The sequence below is a fragment of the Canis aureus genome, chromosome 19 (assembly GCF_053574225.1).
Source record: "Canis aureus isolate CA01 chromosome 19, VMU_Caureus_v.1.0, whole genome shotgun sequence".
Classification (NCBI taxonomy): Eukaryota; Metazoa; Chordata; class Mammalia; order Carnivora; family Canidae; genus Canis; species Canis aureus.
Genome location: NC_135629.1, coordinates 58,372,642 through 58,387,681, shown reverse-complemented (window position 1 = coordinate 58,387,681; position 15,040 = coordinate 58,372,642). Strand labels below are relative to the sequence as shown.

At 69.1% G+C, this 15,040-nt stretch overlaps 1 protein-coding gene across 1 annotated transcript; it reads right to left on the bottom strand.

Moving 5' to 3' along the window:
• Positions 1–4,433: 4,433 nt before the first annotated feature.
• KLF16 (KLF transcription factor 16) lies at positions 4,434–14,451 on the bottom strand. Its single transcript, XM_077860666.1, has 2 exons — positions 13,818–14,451; positions 4,434–6,588 (listed from the first exon to the last, which is right to left on the bottom strand). Exons 1-2 carry the CDS (start codon positions 14,281–14,283, stop codon positions 6,287–6,289), a joined length of 768 nt encoding a protein of 255 aa, XP_077716792.1. The 5' UTR covers positions 14,284–14,451; the 3' UTR covers positions 4,434–6,286.
• Between the last annotated feature and the right edge of the window lie 589 nt (positions 14,452–15,040).

Below are 15,040 nucleotides of genomic sequence, written 5' to 3'. Positions count from 1 at the left end.
GCTCAGTCCACGGGCCCTGTGACTCTTGATCTCAGGATGGTGAGTTCGAGTCCCGGGTTAGCCATAGCATTTACTTAAAAATTTTTTGAGACTGACCCATTGCTTGGTGGTGGGATTACAAAATGCTGCAGCCAGTCTGCAACACAGGATGGAGGGTCCTCAAAAAGTCCAAAGCTAGAACTACCATATGACACAGCAATCCCATTTCTGGGTGCATATTGGAGAGCATGGAAAGCAGGGTCCCGAAGAGTTATGTGCGCACCCCTGTTCACAGCAGCAGGATTCACAGTAGCCAAGGAGGGGGAACAGCCGTATCTATCAACGGGTGACTGGATGCACAGAATGTAGATCCAGCTAATGGACTGTTACTATTCACCGAAGAAGAAAGGAAGGGGCCCGGACACCTGTCCCCACGTGGACGGACCCCAAGGACATCGGGCTCAGGGAGGGGACCCAGAACCAGAAGGACGCCTCCTGCAGGACCCCACTCCCAGGAGGTCCCCAGAAGAGGCCCGTCCACAGAGACAGAGAGGAGGTGGTGGGAGCTGGGGGGGGGGCGGGGGTGTCAGTGTTTCCTGGGAAGGGGCCTCCGTGTGGGGAGATGGAAGGTTCTGGAGATGGGGGTGGGTGGGGGGTGCACGGCGGGGTGAGTGCTCCGTGCCCTGAACTGCCCTCAGAGACGGTTACAATGAACATTTTATGTGACGTATTTTTACCACAATTACAAAATAACTAAGCGGTACAGTGATGGAGGGCAGGTGGGATGGAGAGGGTCAGAGATGACTGCTCCAGAGGACACAATCTAATTTTTTGTCCAAAATCTGTCTTCTGGGGACCCCTGGGAGGCTCAGCGGTTTAGCGCCGCCTTCAGCCCAGGGCGTGATCCTGGAGACCCTGGACCGAGTCCCACGTCGGGCTCCCTGCATGGAGCCTGCTTCTCCCTCTGCCTGGGTCTCTGCCTCTCCGTGTGTCTCTCATGAATAAATAAATGAAATCTTTAACAAAAACAAAACAAAACAAAACAAAAACAAAAAACAAAAATGTCTTCTGGCTAGCCAGTGAGCCCTGGGGCAGAGACCTCTTGCCTCGGCGGGCCTATCAGCAGGAGTCCCTGGTTTGCAATGCAGTGAGTGTTCACAGTGGAAGGCTGCGTGCAGTATTGCGGGGGGGGGGGGGGGGGGGGGGTGTGGGGGGGGGTTCTAGGTATGAGACTTTCTTTTGTTTAAAGATTTTATTTAGTTAGTAGAGAAAAAGCGCAAGACAGAGCCTGAGCTGAGGGGGAGCAGCAGAGGCAGACGGAGAAGCAGGCTCCCCCCTGAGCAGGGTGCCCGACGTGGGGCTCGACCCAGGACCCCGGGATTATGACCTGGGACTAAGGCTCAACCAAATGAGTCCCCCAGGCCCCCCTGCCTGGGACTCTCTTGCACAGGCACCCAGGCAGGAGAGCTTGGGGCTGTGACTGCATGAAGGTCCTTGTCCGAGGCAGGAGGGCGTGGGGAGCCACGCGGGTCACAGTGAAGGACGCAGGTGGATTTCTTCCCGCGACACTCCCCTGGCTCCCCGGGACGCGCACCGGCACCCCACAGCCCCGCAGGCCCCGCTCTCGACCACGTGGGGATTTCATTCTCACCTGCCAGCGGTGCACTCACCGACCCGGGACCTCAGGGTCGGCACCCAGCCGGACACGGGGGCTACGACGCGTCTCTGTAAAATGGGTCAATGACTGTGATGCAATGAGCATGGCCTCGACTCTAAGGGGGATGCAGAGGACTGCATGTGACACATGCCCCCTGGGCTTAGACTCTGGTGGGGACAACAAGAACCGCAGGCAGAGGCGGATGGAAGGCAGGGTCCCCCCGGGCTTTATTCCACTCAGTGGATTGTTCCTTTGTTTTATTTAGAGGAAGTTCACATTAACAAAATTAATTACTTTATTATTTTTTTAAATATTTTATTTATTTATTCATGATAGACCTAGAGAGGGAGAGAGAGAGAGAGAGAGAGAGGCAGAGACACAGGCAGAGGGAGAAGCAGGCTCCATGCTGGGAGCCCAATGCGGGATTCGATCCTGGGACTCCAGGATCACGCCCTGGACCAAAGGCAGGCACCAAACCACTGCGCCACCCGGGGATCCCCTAAAAGATTTTATTTTTAAGTAATCTCTACAGCCCCTGTGCGGCATGAACTCACGGCCCTGAGATCAGGCGTCACGTGCTCCGAGCCAGCCTTGCGCCTCCAAAGGTAACCATTCTAGAAGTGAAAATTCAGCGGCATTTGGTACATTCGCTATTCTGCGCAACTGTCACCTCTATGTCATTCCAGAATATTTTGAAACCAAAAAGAAACCCCGTCCCCATCAGTGGTCACCGCTCCATCACCCCCAGCCCCTTCCCCGTGCGTGGACGAGCCCGTCCTGGACGTGTCACACACGTGGACTCCCACCCCATGGGGCCTCCTGTGTCTGGTGCCCTCCCTGAGCATCGGGAACTTGGGGTCCGTCCCTGGGGCGTGTGGGGGCCTCGCTCCTGCTTGGAGGCTGGGGACGTGCCCATGGGAACATGGCCCACGTCCTGCGTGTCCGTTCATCTGTCGAAGGGCACATGAGCTGTCACACCTCCAGGCATTGTGCAGCTGCGGACGTGCGTGCGTGTGTTTTCAGTGTGTCTGGGCACCAGGAGTTTTTTTTTTTTGAGAACGAGTTTTTCAAACGACGCAGATTTGTCGGTCGCCCAGGTTTAAGACCCGGGGAGATGTCGCATAAACAAGGCAAGTCCCAGCCGTTCTGTGAACAGTTGGCCCCTGGGGCCACCGGCGGTTGATTGCCTTGGGCCCCCACGCAGGGGTCCCCCAACACCCATCAACACCGGCGGCAGGGAGGCGGGCCCCGGGGCGTGTGGGGCGAAGCCAGGTGCCCCTGCGAGCCCACCTAGTCTCCATCCATGCTCCCTGGCCGTGGCCATCCACGGGGCAAATACTCACTGAGTACCCACACGTGCCAGACCCGCTGCTGGAAACGTGGGCGAACCAGGGAAAGATCCCCACCCTGGTGGAGGTGGCTCTAGGCGGCGGAGGCAGACAGCTGGAAATGCCTGAGGTAGCGTGACCCCAGTGCTGGGGAGGAGAGTGTCCGGTACAGGGCATAGACTGAGAAGAGGCGGCCCACCTAGCAGTCTGGGGAGGGAGGGTGCGATATGAGCAGTTCTGAAGAAGGTCAAGAGGGGGAGGGCAGCCCAGGCAGCGGCACAGCCTGTGCAAAGGCCCTGGGGCAGCACCGAGGCTGCGTGGTGGAGGAACAGAGAGGAGATCCGCGTGGCTGGAGCAGAGAGAGCACGTGGGAGAGGAGGAGTGCAGGGCGGGGGATGGGGGCAGGCCGCACAGGGCCTCGGGGACCCTGGTGGGCCCCGGGCTTTCCCCCAGGCAGGCGGTAGGGGAGGGGGGCGGGACCTGAAGGGCGCCCCCCGGTGGCCGCCGCGGGGAGAGCGGACTGGGCGGGAACGGCGGGGACGCGCGCCCAGAGGGACCAGGGGGAGGACACTGCCCGGCCCGGGTGGGCAGAGCGGCGGTGCAGGACGGGGTGCAAGTGGGCCGATTGGGGAGACGTGCAGGAGGAATGGCTGTGGGGGGCCAGCCGGGGTCAAGGTCGGGTGACCCCAAGGATTTGGGCCTGCGCGCCTGGTAGGGCGGAGGTGCCAGTGGCAGCCTGGAGCCGACGGTGAGGCCTCGCGGGTGTCGTGGGCACCACCGGAGGTGTGCGCCTGCTAGGGGGGCCGGAGCCCGCGGTTGGGGGGACCCGGGAGAGTCAGGGGTCCCGAGGCCGCGTGACCGGGGAGCGCCCAGACGGTAGGAGGGGACCCCCTCGGGCTGTTCGGAGCCCGTGGGACCGTGTCCGAGAGGCGGGAGGGGGGGCTGCGTGCGTGCGCCCCGAATTCCAGGGACTCTCCCCAAGGGGCGGAAAAGGCAGCTGGAGAGGGAGGGGGCCAGTAGGACAGGGGCCCGAGGAGCAATGTCCGCGGGCCTGCGGGGCGCAAAGGGGGAGAAGTGAAGCACGGGTTAGGGGGGTGCGACTGGGCGGCCTCCGGAGCAGGGGCGAGGGCCCTGCCGGCCTGTGGGCCCCCTGCGGTCACCGCCCCCCCCACCCCCCGTGCAGCCCCCTCCAGGGACAGGCGGAGGGCGGGGTCCCAGGCCCTGGGGAGGCGCGGCTCCCCAGCTCGGGCGGGGGCGGGGTGCGGGAGGGGGCGGGCGCAGTGTCACCGCGGTTGCCGGGTAACGAGCGGGAGGGGGCGCAGCTGCGAGGGCGTGGGTGGCGCGGGGCGGCAGACCCCTCCCGGGGGGCCTTAGGGCCGCGGGGGCTACGCGCGTCCCCAGGAGGGGGCCGGTGACCCGGGCCACAGGGACTCCAGGCAGAGGAGGCAAAAACGACGCAGACACCAGAGTCGGGTTTAAAAAAGGGTTTAATTAAATACAAGGAAGAGGCCAGGCAGGGGGGGGGGTCACCTGAAAGCACGAGTCCCTGGGAGCCCCTCCCCCTCCCCCCTCGCGATGCCACAGCTCAGAGGCTGCAACCAGGTCCCAGTGGCCCCGAGCTCCTTGGGGGAGGAGGGGCACGGGTCTCTCCAGGCCCCTGGACGTGTCCTCAGCCTCCTGGGCCCCCGGACCCACGGTCCCCCTTCTGTGAGAGGCACCAGCCAGGGATGGGACGATCCAGAGGACGTCCATAAGACACAGGGGGAAAGGGGACCCCAGCCTGCCCCCGCAGACTAAGGCATCTCGCCGGGCGCTGGGAAGGAAGGTGTGGGCACAGACGGGCCCGCCGGGCAAGGATCCCCCCCCCCCAAGACTGGCCAACGAGACCCTTCCCAGCGCTGCTGCAAAACGAGGGCCTTCCCTGGCCCCCTCCCCAGGACCCCAGGCACCCATCCCTGGATCCTGCCAGGCCGGGTCCAGTCCACACCAATGCCACCAGCCCTCAAAGGGGAGACAGAAAGGTCCTGGAACCCGCGTCGGGACCACAAAGCTCCGGCAGCCAAGAGCAGGACACAGCCCAGGGACGGGGAGGGGTCCTCCCCCTTCTAGGGCGGGGGGTCCTCAGTCCCTGTCCAGAGTGAAATACAACCAGAGCCACAGCAGGAAGACCCCAGGAGAGGCCACGGGGCTCACCCCTGCACACCCCGTTCAGGTCCCGCAGACCTTCCCCCAACACCCACACCCCCTGAGGACAACGGACCACCCACGGGGCCCAGATCAAGAAAGGGATTGGGGCCTGAAAAAATATTTTACCCGGTCCAAAAAAACGAGCTATCCCACGGGGTTCAGGGGTCAGCCCTCGCGCTTCCTGCCCTGCAGGCAGGCCCTCGACCTCCGTCCAGGGGCACCCGCCAGGAAGAAGGGCTGGTGGCAGGATGGAGCCGGCCCCGGGCCTCCACCTGCCAGGAAGGGGCGCCTGATGCTCGATGGCTGTCCTGGTCCCAACGGAGGGACTGATTGTCACGCGATGCTGTGGAAGGCCAAAGTTGGGGACTGTGCCCTGCCAGGAGCGGGCCTCACTCACACTCACATCCACCCACCCACGGGGGCCGCTCGCTGACGCCCCCTCCTACCAACAGAGACAGAGGAAAATAAATAAGTAGGCATTTGCTGCAGCGCAGCCCGGTATCCACCTCCCCTCCGTGTGAGTCACATGCTCTTTGGAAGAACCCGTCTCTCCCCCTCCCTACCCCTGTCTTAGGAGCAAAACCTGGACCCTCCTGCCTCCCCCCCTCCCTGCCTCCCAGCTGCCCTCCCGCCCCCTGCCGGGGAGCTGGGTGGCAGGGGAGAACCTGTGGACACCTGAGATTGAGTACCCGGATGGGGGCGGCCGGAGCCACACCCCGGATCCCTGAACATCTCCAATGGCTTTCAGTGGGGTGGGGGTGGGGGGCCGCGGTGACCCCTGGTTCACCTATGGCTCTTTGAACACGTCGTCCCTACCTGGAGAGGGGGGCTAGGGGGCCAAGTCTGAGCACTGCTTAGGTGCACCCCTCCTGGGCCGCGCCCCCCCACACCCACCCTCTCCGAGGCTGGGCGGTGGCGGCGGGGGGAGGGGAGCGCCTGCTGGCCGCCCCGGGGTTCCTGGTTAACACAGAGGAAGAGTTATCCAACACGGCTATTTACAGACCGGCGCCCCCCTCCCGGGCCACCTGCGGTCCAGTGCGCCGTGGCCGGCCCCTGGCTGTGGCCAGCGGGCGTTTTGCTGGTGCTCGGGGCCCAGGCCCAGCAGGGGTGCGGCAGGGAGGGCTGGGCCAGGGCCCTACAGGCCGGAGGGCGCGGGGCTGGGCGCGGGGCTGGGCGCGGGGCTGCCGGCCAGGCTGCAGGGCAGCGAGTCGCTGGGCGAGGTGCTGCGGGCGCCGGGGCGGCGGAGCAGGTCGGGCCGGAAGCCGGGGTGGCGGCGCGCGTGCTTGGTCAGGTGGTCGCTGCGGGTGAAGCGCTTGGAGCAGAGCGGGCAGGGGAAGCGCTTCTCGCCGGTGTGGGTCCGGTGGTGGCGCGCCAGCTCGTCGGAGCGCGCGAACTTCTTGTCGCAGCCCGGCCAGTCGCAGGCAAAGGGCCGTTCGCCTGGGCAGAGAGAGGGGAGACAGACAGACAGACAGGAGCCGTCAGCGCACGGCGGTCTCGGCAGATCCCTGGGGTCCTGGGCATTGTCCCCCCCTACCCCCCACCCCCGTGCTGGGGGCTGCGCTCCGAAAACTGAACACGTGTCACTGTGCAAAGAAAAGCCCCTACGAGCGGCCCTGCCCCCTGCCGCCTCGGAACCTGCAGGAAGCCCACGGCGAGCGGGCGCCCCCCTCCCAGGGCACAGGTGCCGCTCAGCGGGGCTTCTCCCCATGCAAATGGGTCCTGCTGTCCCCACCCCCGCTGTCCCGCGGGGCATGCAGGAGGCTCTGGGGGTTCGCCACCCCAGCAACCCTCTCCTTGTGAAAATGACCACCTCGGTGCAAGGGCGGGTGGAGGGGGGTGTCTGGGCAGATTCCCACGCCGGATCCGCCCACGGACCCTTGGGCCCCTCTATAGCTGCAGGGACACGTGAAGGGCCCCGGGGCCACCTGCAGCCCCACAGACCGGCGCGGGGGTGGGGGAAAAGGACACAAGACCCCGGCAGAGGCTGTCCCCGGCATGTCACAGCGGGGCCAGGAAGGGGAGGGCCTGCACGGCGCCACCGGCCTCACCCCGCCCCCACGGAACAGACAGCGGGGAGGGGCGGGCGGGCGGGCGGGGCGGGCCTTCACCCGGCGACTTCCTCCGCAGACCCCTCCCACCTCCCAGGCCGGCCTCGCCCATCCTGCCCCGAGCTGCCTCCGCCAGCCCCGAGTGTCTGTCCCCCCACTGCTTCCCCCACTCCGCCCCCCCCCCGTCTGGGCCCCAAAGGGTTCAGCCCGACCCAGCGAGCGCTGTCAGCACCTTCCCGGCGGACCCGGGGGCCCCCAGGGCCCACCTTCAGGCTGGGTGCACCGAGGGCCCCCCCCAGGGCCCAGGACCAGAGGCCGCGAGGATCCCGCAGCTTGCACCCCTGGGACCCTGGACTCCCCAGCCGCCCTTCACCCAGGAGTTGGGAGGGGGTGTGGTGGGGGGGTGGGCAGAACGTGGCCCCGAGAGTCGCGGCGCCCACCGCCCCGTGCAACACCCTTGGTGGCACTGGACGGGGCCGGACAAAGGCAGCGGGCGGGCTCCGGGGCAGCCACGCGCTCAGGCTGGGCACCCGCGGGTTACACACTGGGCCGCGCTGGGCGCTGTGGGGACTCAGGGCGACCCTGGGAGCGTTCCCAGAGGGGTGCTCCGCCTGGGACCTGAGCAAGGCCCCCCCCCCACACACACACAGGCCCCAGGGGGGCCTAGAGGTAACCAGGCCTGGCAGGCAGGACAGCGCCGCGGGGGCGGGGCCTGGACCCCCAGGGTGACGCAGTGACACCCCTGCTCGAAAGCTAAGGGGCTGCCCCGCGGTGACGGGCGGGAGAGGCAGGGCGCTCCTGCCCCCCAGGGCCCAGGGAAGAGCTGCACCGAGCGCTCCCTGCCCCTCCCTGCTGCCGCCACCCCCAGCACCCCCAGCACCACGGCAGGAGCGGGGCTCCCGGCCGCCAGTGCCCCCCTGCGGGCGCCCTGCCAGGAGGCTGTGACCCGTGTGCCAGTGTCACCTGCGGGGGGAGGGGGCAGGGGCGCTCACACGACTGTGCCCCAGACCTCGGGAGCGCGCGCCTTCCCTGGAACAATCCTGGGGGCGGGGGACAGGTCCAGGGAAGGGCCCGGCTGGCGGCCCGGGTCGCGGCGGTGGCGGGCGCTGTCGCCATCTTGCAGGGCGCAGGGGACCGGCAGGGCCGCGGGCTCCCTCCCCCGCCGCCCCTCCTCCCCTCCGCCGCCAGCAGGTTGCAGGAGCTGCAGGAGCGGGCGCACGCGGCGCCGGAACACAGCTGCCGCACGTAGCCCGGGGACAGCGGCCGGCTGGCTCACGTGGCCCCTCCGCTGGGGGGGCGACTCCCGGCCCCGCCCCGCGCCCTCCCGGGAGCTCACGTGCGCACGTGGGTGGCCCCGGTGCAGGCCCAGCCCGCGGACACCCGCCTCCCCTCCCACGGTGGGGGGCGCCCAGGAGGCTCAGAGGCCACAGCCGAGGACGTGACCTTTTGACTCGGGCTGGGCTGGGGTGACCCGGGGGGCAGCTGGCGTCACCGCGGTGCCAAGCAGGCTCCGAGACATACAGGCCAAGAGGTCCTGGGGACCTGATGCGGGTAACACGAGGGAGCCACCTGGGCCAGGACCGCTTGGCCACCCCGGGGTGCGGGCCCTCCAGCCTGGCTGGACAGCCAGCCTTCCCCGCGACCTCCTGAGGTCATCCTGACGGGGACCGAGGAACATGTGACCGCAGCTGACCTCCACGAATGCCCCCTACCAGGTGGCCCGAGGAGCACGGGGAGGCTGCTGCGGAGGGCAGGGAGCGCCAGGGGCTCCAGGAAGAGGCCCGAGGAGTCCCGAGAGCGCCCAAGGAGCAGTTGAGGGGTGCAGCGGACAGGCTGGAAAGCTGCGGAGATCCGAAGAGCAGGGCACGGTCCACCCGCAGGTGCTCGGGTGCCCGAAGTCCTCCCCACGCCCACCGCGGGCCGGAACTCGTCACCCTGAGACCAGGAGTCTGATGCTGCAGCCCGGAGCCAGCCCCTGGCCCCGGCCTGCCCCCTCCCCCGCACACCTAGGGCTTTCCACCTCCCCCACCTTCTCCTTTCAATGCTGTGCTGTTGCCATGGCAACCTGAGGCGGGCACCTCCTGGCCCACCTGAAGCCCTGGTCTTGGCCTGCATGGTCCCTGGCAGCGAACCCCACCAGTAGCCCCTTCCCGCCACCGCCAGCCCCCACGGCAGCTTGGGACTCCGGCCCTCTCGCCCGGACTCACGCAGTGGCCGTCAGCTGTGGCTGAGCCACCCAGCGTGTGCTGTGCCCCAAAACCTCCCAGGGCGACTCCCTGAGCCGAGATCAAAGCCAAAAGGATTACCTGGGTCCCCTCACCGTCCCTGGGCTTCTCGGCAGCCCCACCACCATCCCTCTCCCCAGCACCTCCTCTCCCACCCCAGGTGCTGCACCCCACTGTCTCCTTTCTCAGCTTCTCTGACCTTGTGCGTGGCCTCTCCTAGGTACCCGCCCCCTCACCTGGCGGCACAGGCCGCACATGCCACGGGCACCCCCGGGGTCTCCGGGCAGAGTCCGGCCGCAGCAGCAGCTAACGGTCGTCCATCATCTTGCTCCCCCCACCCCATGAGCTGCTGTCCCCTCCGATTCTTCAGAAGCCCGGCCCCTGCAGCCCGTCCCCTCCAAGGCCCACACTGCCTCGGCCCGCCGCCCACCCAGACTGGCGTCTGGCACAGGGGCTCGCCGAGCCTGCGGTGAGGGGTGACGACTGCCACAGCCCCCTCCCCGCCCCCCAGCACGTGTGACAGGAGACCTGCTGCCCTGGAACAGCCTGGGGCCGCGGTTAAAGGCCGCCCCCCACCCCCCAGCCCCCTCACGCCCAGGGAAGCCAGCTCCTCGCACTGGTATCATCCGCCAGCTTCCAGGCCATCTGGGCCAGCTTTATCAGGGAGCCTGGGTGGGGGGTGGTTATCGCCCCCCACAATGTTGGGGGCCCTCCCCCACTCCCCAGTTCCAGCTGCACTCTGCCTGCTGGAGGTTAGGTGGAGCTCACAGGCCACTCCCACCCCCCAGGCCTGGCACTGCCCTTCCCTGCCCCCCCTCCAGGCCACCAGTGCCCTGGGCCCACCTGTCCCTAAAGGAGCTCCCTGCGCTGCCGGGGGCAGGAGGGGAGGGTCTGCTGCCCACTCAGCCCTCGGAGGGCTGTGGCTATCGCCCCGTTGGGCCTCAGTTTCCCCATCTGCCTCTCCCCTGGGGCTCTCTTCAGCCAAGAACACTGCCGCTGCCGCCTTGCCCCTCTCAGGCTGCTCAGAAACACTAGGGTTTGCCCAGGCCGCCTCCCACCCTCCGTGCCCTGGGGCTTCTTCCTTGCACCCAAGTCTGTGGGCTGGCCCACCCTCTCCCTCCCAGGCCGACAGCCTGCCCTCCTCAACTCCTCTCCAGGGACCCTAATCCCTGCTCCATAAACGGATTTTCCTCTGCAAAGCCGGGCCTGCCTTCCTGCCCACCCTCCACCCTGCCCTGGGATTAAATGGAACCCTTCACCTGCTCTGACCCTCCCCACCTCACACCTCATCCTCAAAACTCAGGCCCCAGGGCCCTTACCACCAGCCCCTGCAGCCAGGGTACATACAGTCCCCTGTCCCGGGACACACCCCTTCCGGCCCCACAGGACCCCTCGGCATCACCAGGAGAGGCCTCTTCTCCATCCCTGCTGTTGTCACCTCCTTCCGTAGGCCCAGCCCTGGGGCCCAAGGGCTGCCTTGTCCCCACAGTACCCTGCACACACTACGTGCTCACCTAATGGTCCTCAAACTTCAGAAGACAGGGTTTTAGAGGAAAACCGGGGGTCTCGCCTGGCAGTGAGCCTGCAACTCCCTCAGGGGGCACTTGTCACTGTCACAACTGGGGAGGTTTCTGCACCGAGTGGGTGTGGCCAGCGATGCTGCTGAAGCCCCCACGTGCCTGGACGCCCGCAGAGAAGGCTGGGCCCTGGGGATCAGACCTTGGCCTAGAAGCTCCACGTCCACATCCGAGCTCCCTCGGGCCTGGAAGGAGCCTGAGACCCCGGGAGGCACACGGCTTGCCGCCTGCTCGGCACCGGCACCGGCACCGGCGGGGGCTCCAGGGCAGGACAGGGATGTGGAGGTTGGGAGAGCAGGGAGTAGACAGGCAGCCTCTCCTCCGCCCCCGCCCCATCTCTCCTCTTTCCGTCTCCATAGCTACAGCGTCAACTTTTCCTGAAGCTTCTAAAGTCCCGCCCCACCCCGCACAGGAGAGCTCCACACTGGGGCTGCAGGCCAGACCTGGGGGACCACACGGCAGCCCTGCCCCTGCAGCTGGTGGCCCCGCCGAAGGGCCCATGGCCCACCCGGCCTCACCACCCCCCCGGTGCCACACGGAGCGGGGACACGGGGTGCCACACTCAGCTCTGGCCAGGCCCTGCTCCACGCCTCGGTCTGCTCCTCTGTAGAACGGGGCGAGGCTGGACAGGTTCCCTTCACAAAGAGGGGTCCTCAGGCAAGAAGGGAAGGCAGGGCGCTCTCCCCAGGGCCCTCTGCGGGTGACCCAGCTGACCTCAGGTCACCGTTCCTCATCAATCTGTTGCCAGGCCCGTCCCTGGCAGTGGGCTGCACCACGCTGGCCTTGGGACGTGGCGCCCAGCCGGGCAGAAGGGCAGCGTCCCCTCTACCAGGACCAAAAACGCCGAAAAGGGCCTTTAGGCCTCGTAGCCCTGGGGGTGGCGGAGACGCTGAGCGCACGGTCTCAAGAACACGGGTGCCTGGAACCCTCGGGAAAGAGCGCCCAGGGCGCCCACGTCAGGACTTCCAACCTCCCTGGCAGCAGCCGGCGGGGAGCTGCGCCCTCTGGGTTCCCCCGCCACAGCACAAAGGGGGCTCGCACACAGGACCCCAGAGCCACGGCTCCCCGGGGACTAGGGACCCGGCAGGGATGGCGCCCCCCCGGACACCCCCGGCCCGGCTGAAGAATCTCAATTCCTCATTTAAAACATGAGCGGCAACGTGGAGAGAGGCGCCCCCACTGCTGGACCCACAAGGGTCCGCAGGATTCAGGGATACCCCGCAGAAACGCCTCCCGGGATTCGAGCTGGGAGGTGGCCTGGCCGCCCCCTTCTGCCCACCAGGAACTTGACAGGACCCAGAAGAGGGAAAAACAGATCATGACACCGGGGGGGTGGGGGGTGGTGGTGGTGGGGGTCGGGGGGGTGGCTCACCATCCGACAACTAGCGAGGACTGGTGACAGGACAGATGCGGGACGACAGGAGGGTTGCGGTCCCTCTCCGGCCAGCCTCCCACCGCGGCACCCCTGCACTCAGACGGGCCAGCGGGGCCCTGCTCAGACCCCAGTGCCCCCTCTCCCAGGAAGGAATATCTCCCCCGAGCCCCAGAGAGAGCCCCCCCATCTCAGGGACTCCAGACATCCTTCCCACAGACACACACACCTCACTGCGGCTCAGGGAAGACGGGGGCTCCAGGAGGACACGGTGATGCCACCCCACGTCGGCCCTGGCTGTGCTGCCCTCTCGTGTGTCCACAAGTGGGGCAGAGCATCTAGGCCCCGTGGACAGGGATGAGGGTAGCCCAGGAGACAGGCGCGCAGCCCGAGGTTGCCTGCCTGGCATGGGAGGCCGTGCAAGGGGCCTGGGGCTGCCCAGGCTGCGTCCCCACCACACCCTAGGGCCAGCCTGCTTTCTTGAACCCTCTATACAACTGGAGCATCCACAGCACCAGGGCTGCTCACGACCCCCGCAGCCACCCTCGGAAGGCAGAGCCCACGCACCCTTTACACAGATGAAAACACTGAGGCCCGCAGTTGGTCACGGGCCTGGAAGCGGCAGAGCTGGAACCCGAGTGCATCCTCCCAGCCCGTGCCCAGACGCCCACCCCTGCTCCCCTGCCCTTCCCGGAGGGCAGGACCCCCCTCAATCCTCGCGCCCTGGCCAGGCACCGAGGCCCACCTTCCCCGAGCCCCCACCCAAACCCTCAGGGTGCACGATGGGGCACCCGCAGGAGGACAAGGAGGATGACAAGGGTCGCTGAATCCTCCCTGCCACCTACCGCGAGGACCTGACTCCCTGGAGGCCCCCCCCGCCCCCCCGCCCCGGCGCGCACTCCCAGCCCCGCCCCCCGCCTTATTAAAAACAAGAACCGCGGGGAGCGCCCCCAGCCCGGCCCCCGCTCCAGGCGCTCTGCTGCCTGCCGGGGCGGATCCTCGCTGCCACCCCGGAGGCGGCCTCGCGGCTCCTCCCCCGCTCCACGGACGGGGAAACCGAGGCAGGGGCCGGGAGACGGCGCAACCCGCGAGCTGCGCGCCCCCGCCGCGGTGTCCCCTCCGCAGACACGAACGCGCCAGGACAGAAGAGAGAAACGGGGCCGCGGGGGAGGGGACGGCCCGGCGCCCCGGGGCCGCCCACGGACCCCGCCGCGCCGCGCGCCCCGCGGCCCCACCGTCCCGCCCGCCAACCGCGCGCCGCCCGACCGCGTGGCCGCCACGCCCCCTGCGCGCGCCCCACCCACCGAGGCCCCGCCCTCCCGGCGGCGCGGCGGCGGCCCGGGCGCGCCCCCCTCCCCGCCCCCCACGCGCCACGCAGTTTGGGGGTCCCGGAGGGGGCGGGGCGCGGGGGGCCGCGCGCGCGGGCCGGGGCGCCGGGGCTCACCTGTGTGCGTCCGCAGGTGCGACTTGAGGTGCGAGGACTTGTAGTACGCCTTGGCGCAGCCCGGGAAGGGGCAGCGGTGGCTCTTGGCGGCGGCGGGCGCGGCGCCGGGGGCGCGGCCAGAGGACGGGGACGAGGCGGCCGAGGACGAGGAGGCGGGCGAGGCGCCCCCCGGGGCGGCGCCGGGCCCGCTGCGCAGGTCGGCCAGGATGCTGGCGGCCAGCAGGTGGGGCGCGGCGGCGGCGGCGGCGGCGGCGGCGGGGCCCGGGCCGGAGGCGGCGGGGGGCGGCGGCGGCGGGCCCGGGGGCCCGGGCGGGGCGGCCTCGCGGCGCGGCGCGCGCACCTCCAAGCCGGCGGCGGGGCCCGCGCCCTCGGGGCCCGGCCGCCCGCGGTGCACCACGGCGCCCGAGGAGATGGCCATGAGCACGTCGGCAGCGAAGTAATCCACGCACGCCACGGCCGCCGACATGCCGGGCAAGGGCGCGCGGCGCGGGCGAGCGGGCAGAGAGGAGGCGGCGGGAGCGGTGCCCGTCCGGCCGGCGGCGGCTGCTCGAGTGCGGGAGGCGGAGGAGGAGGAGGAGGAGGAGGAGGAGGAGGAGGCCGGCGCGCGCCGCCGCCGCCGCCGCCCGCGCTCGGCCCGCCCCGCCCCGCCTGACGCGCCCTGACGCACCGGAGCCCGCGGGGGCGGCCGCGGCCCGCCCCGCCCGGAGGACGCCCCCTCGGGGCGCACGGCCACGCCCCCCGCCCGGCGCGCCCTCCGCCGCCCTGCCCGCCGCGCGCGGCCGCCGGGGGCGGGGTCTGGGCCGCAGGAGCCGCCCCCGTCGCGCCCACTCCGCCCGGAGCGCGTCCCCGCCTGCTTCCCGGAGCGCGCCCTCCCCACGCGGGGCCCCCAGCCCGAGACCCCGCCTTTGGGGCCTGCGGCGCGCGCCCCCGTGGGCTCCTCGGAGCACCCCCTCCCCACGCCGGCAAGCTCCGCCCGTGCCCGGTGCGCCCCTCCCTCCCGGGCGCGCCCCGCCCCTCCCGGCACGCCCCTCCCGCCCTCCCGGCGCGGCCCTCCCTTCTCGGCGCCGCCCCGCCCCCTCGCGGGCGCGCCCACCCCACGCCAGGGCGCGCGGCCGGCGGGAGCCCGCCCCTTCCCCGGACGCTTCCACCCTGGCCCGGGGCGCGCCCCCGCTCTGGATGGGGGAGGGCTCCGCGCCCCACGTGGCCGGGTGGGGGTGCGGAAG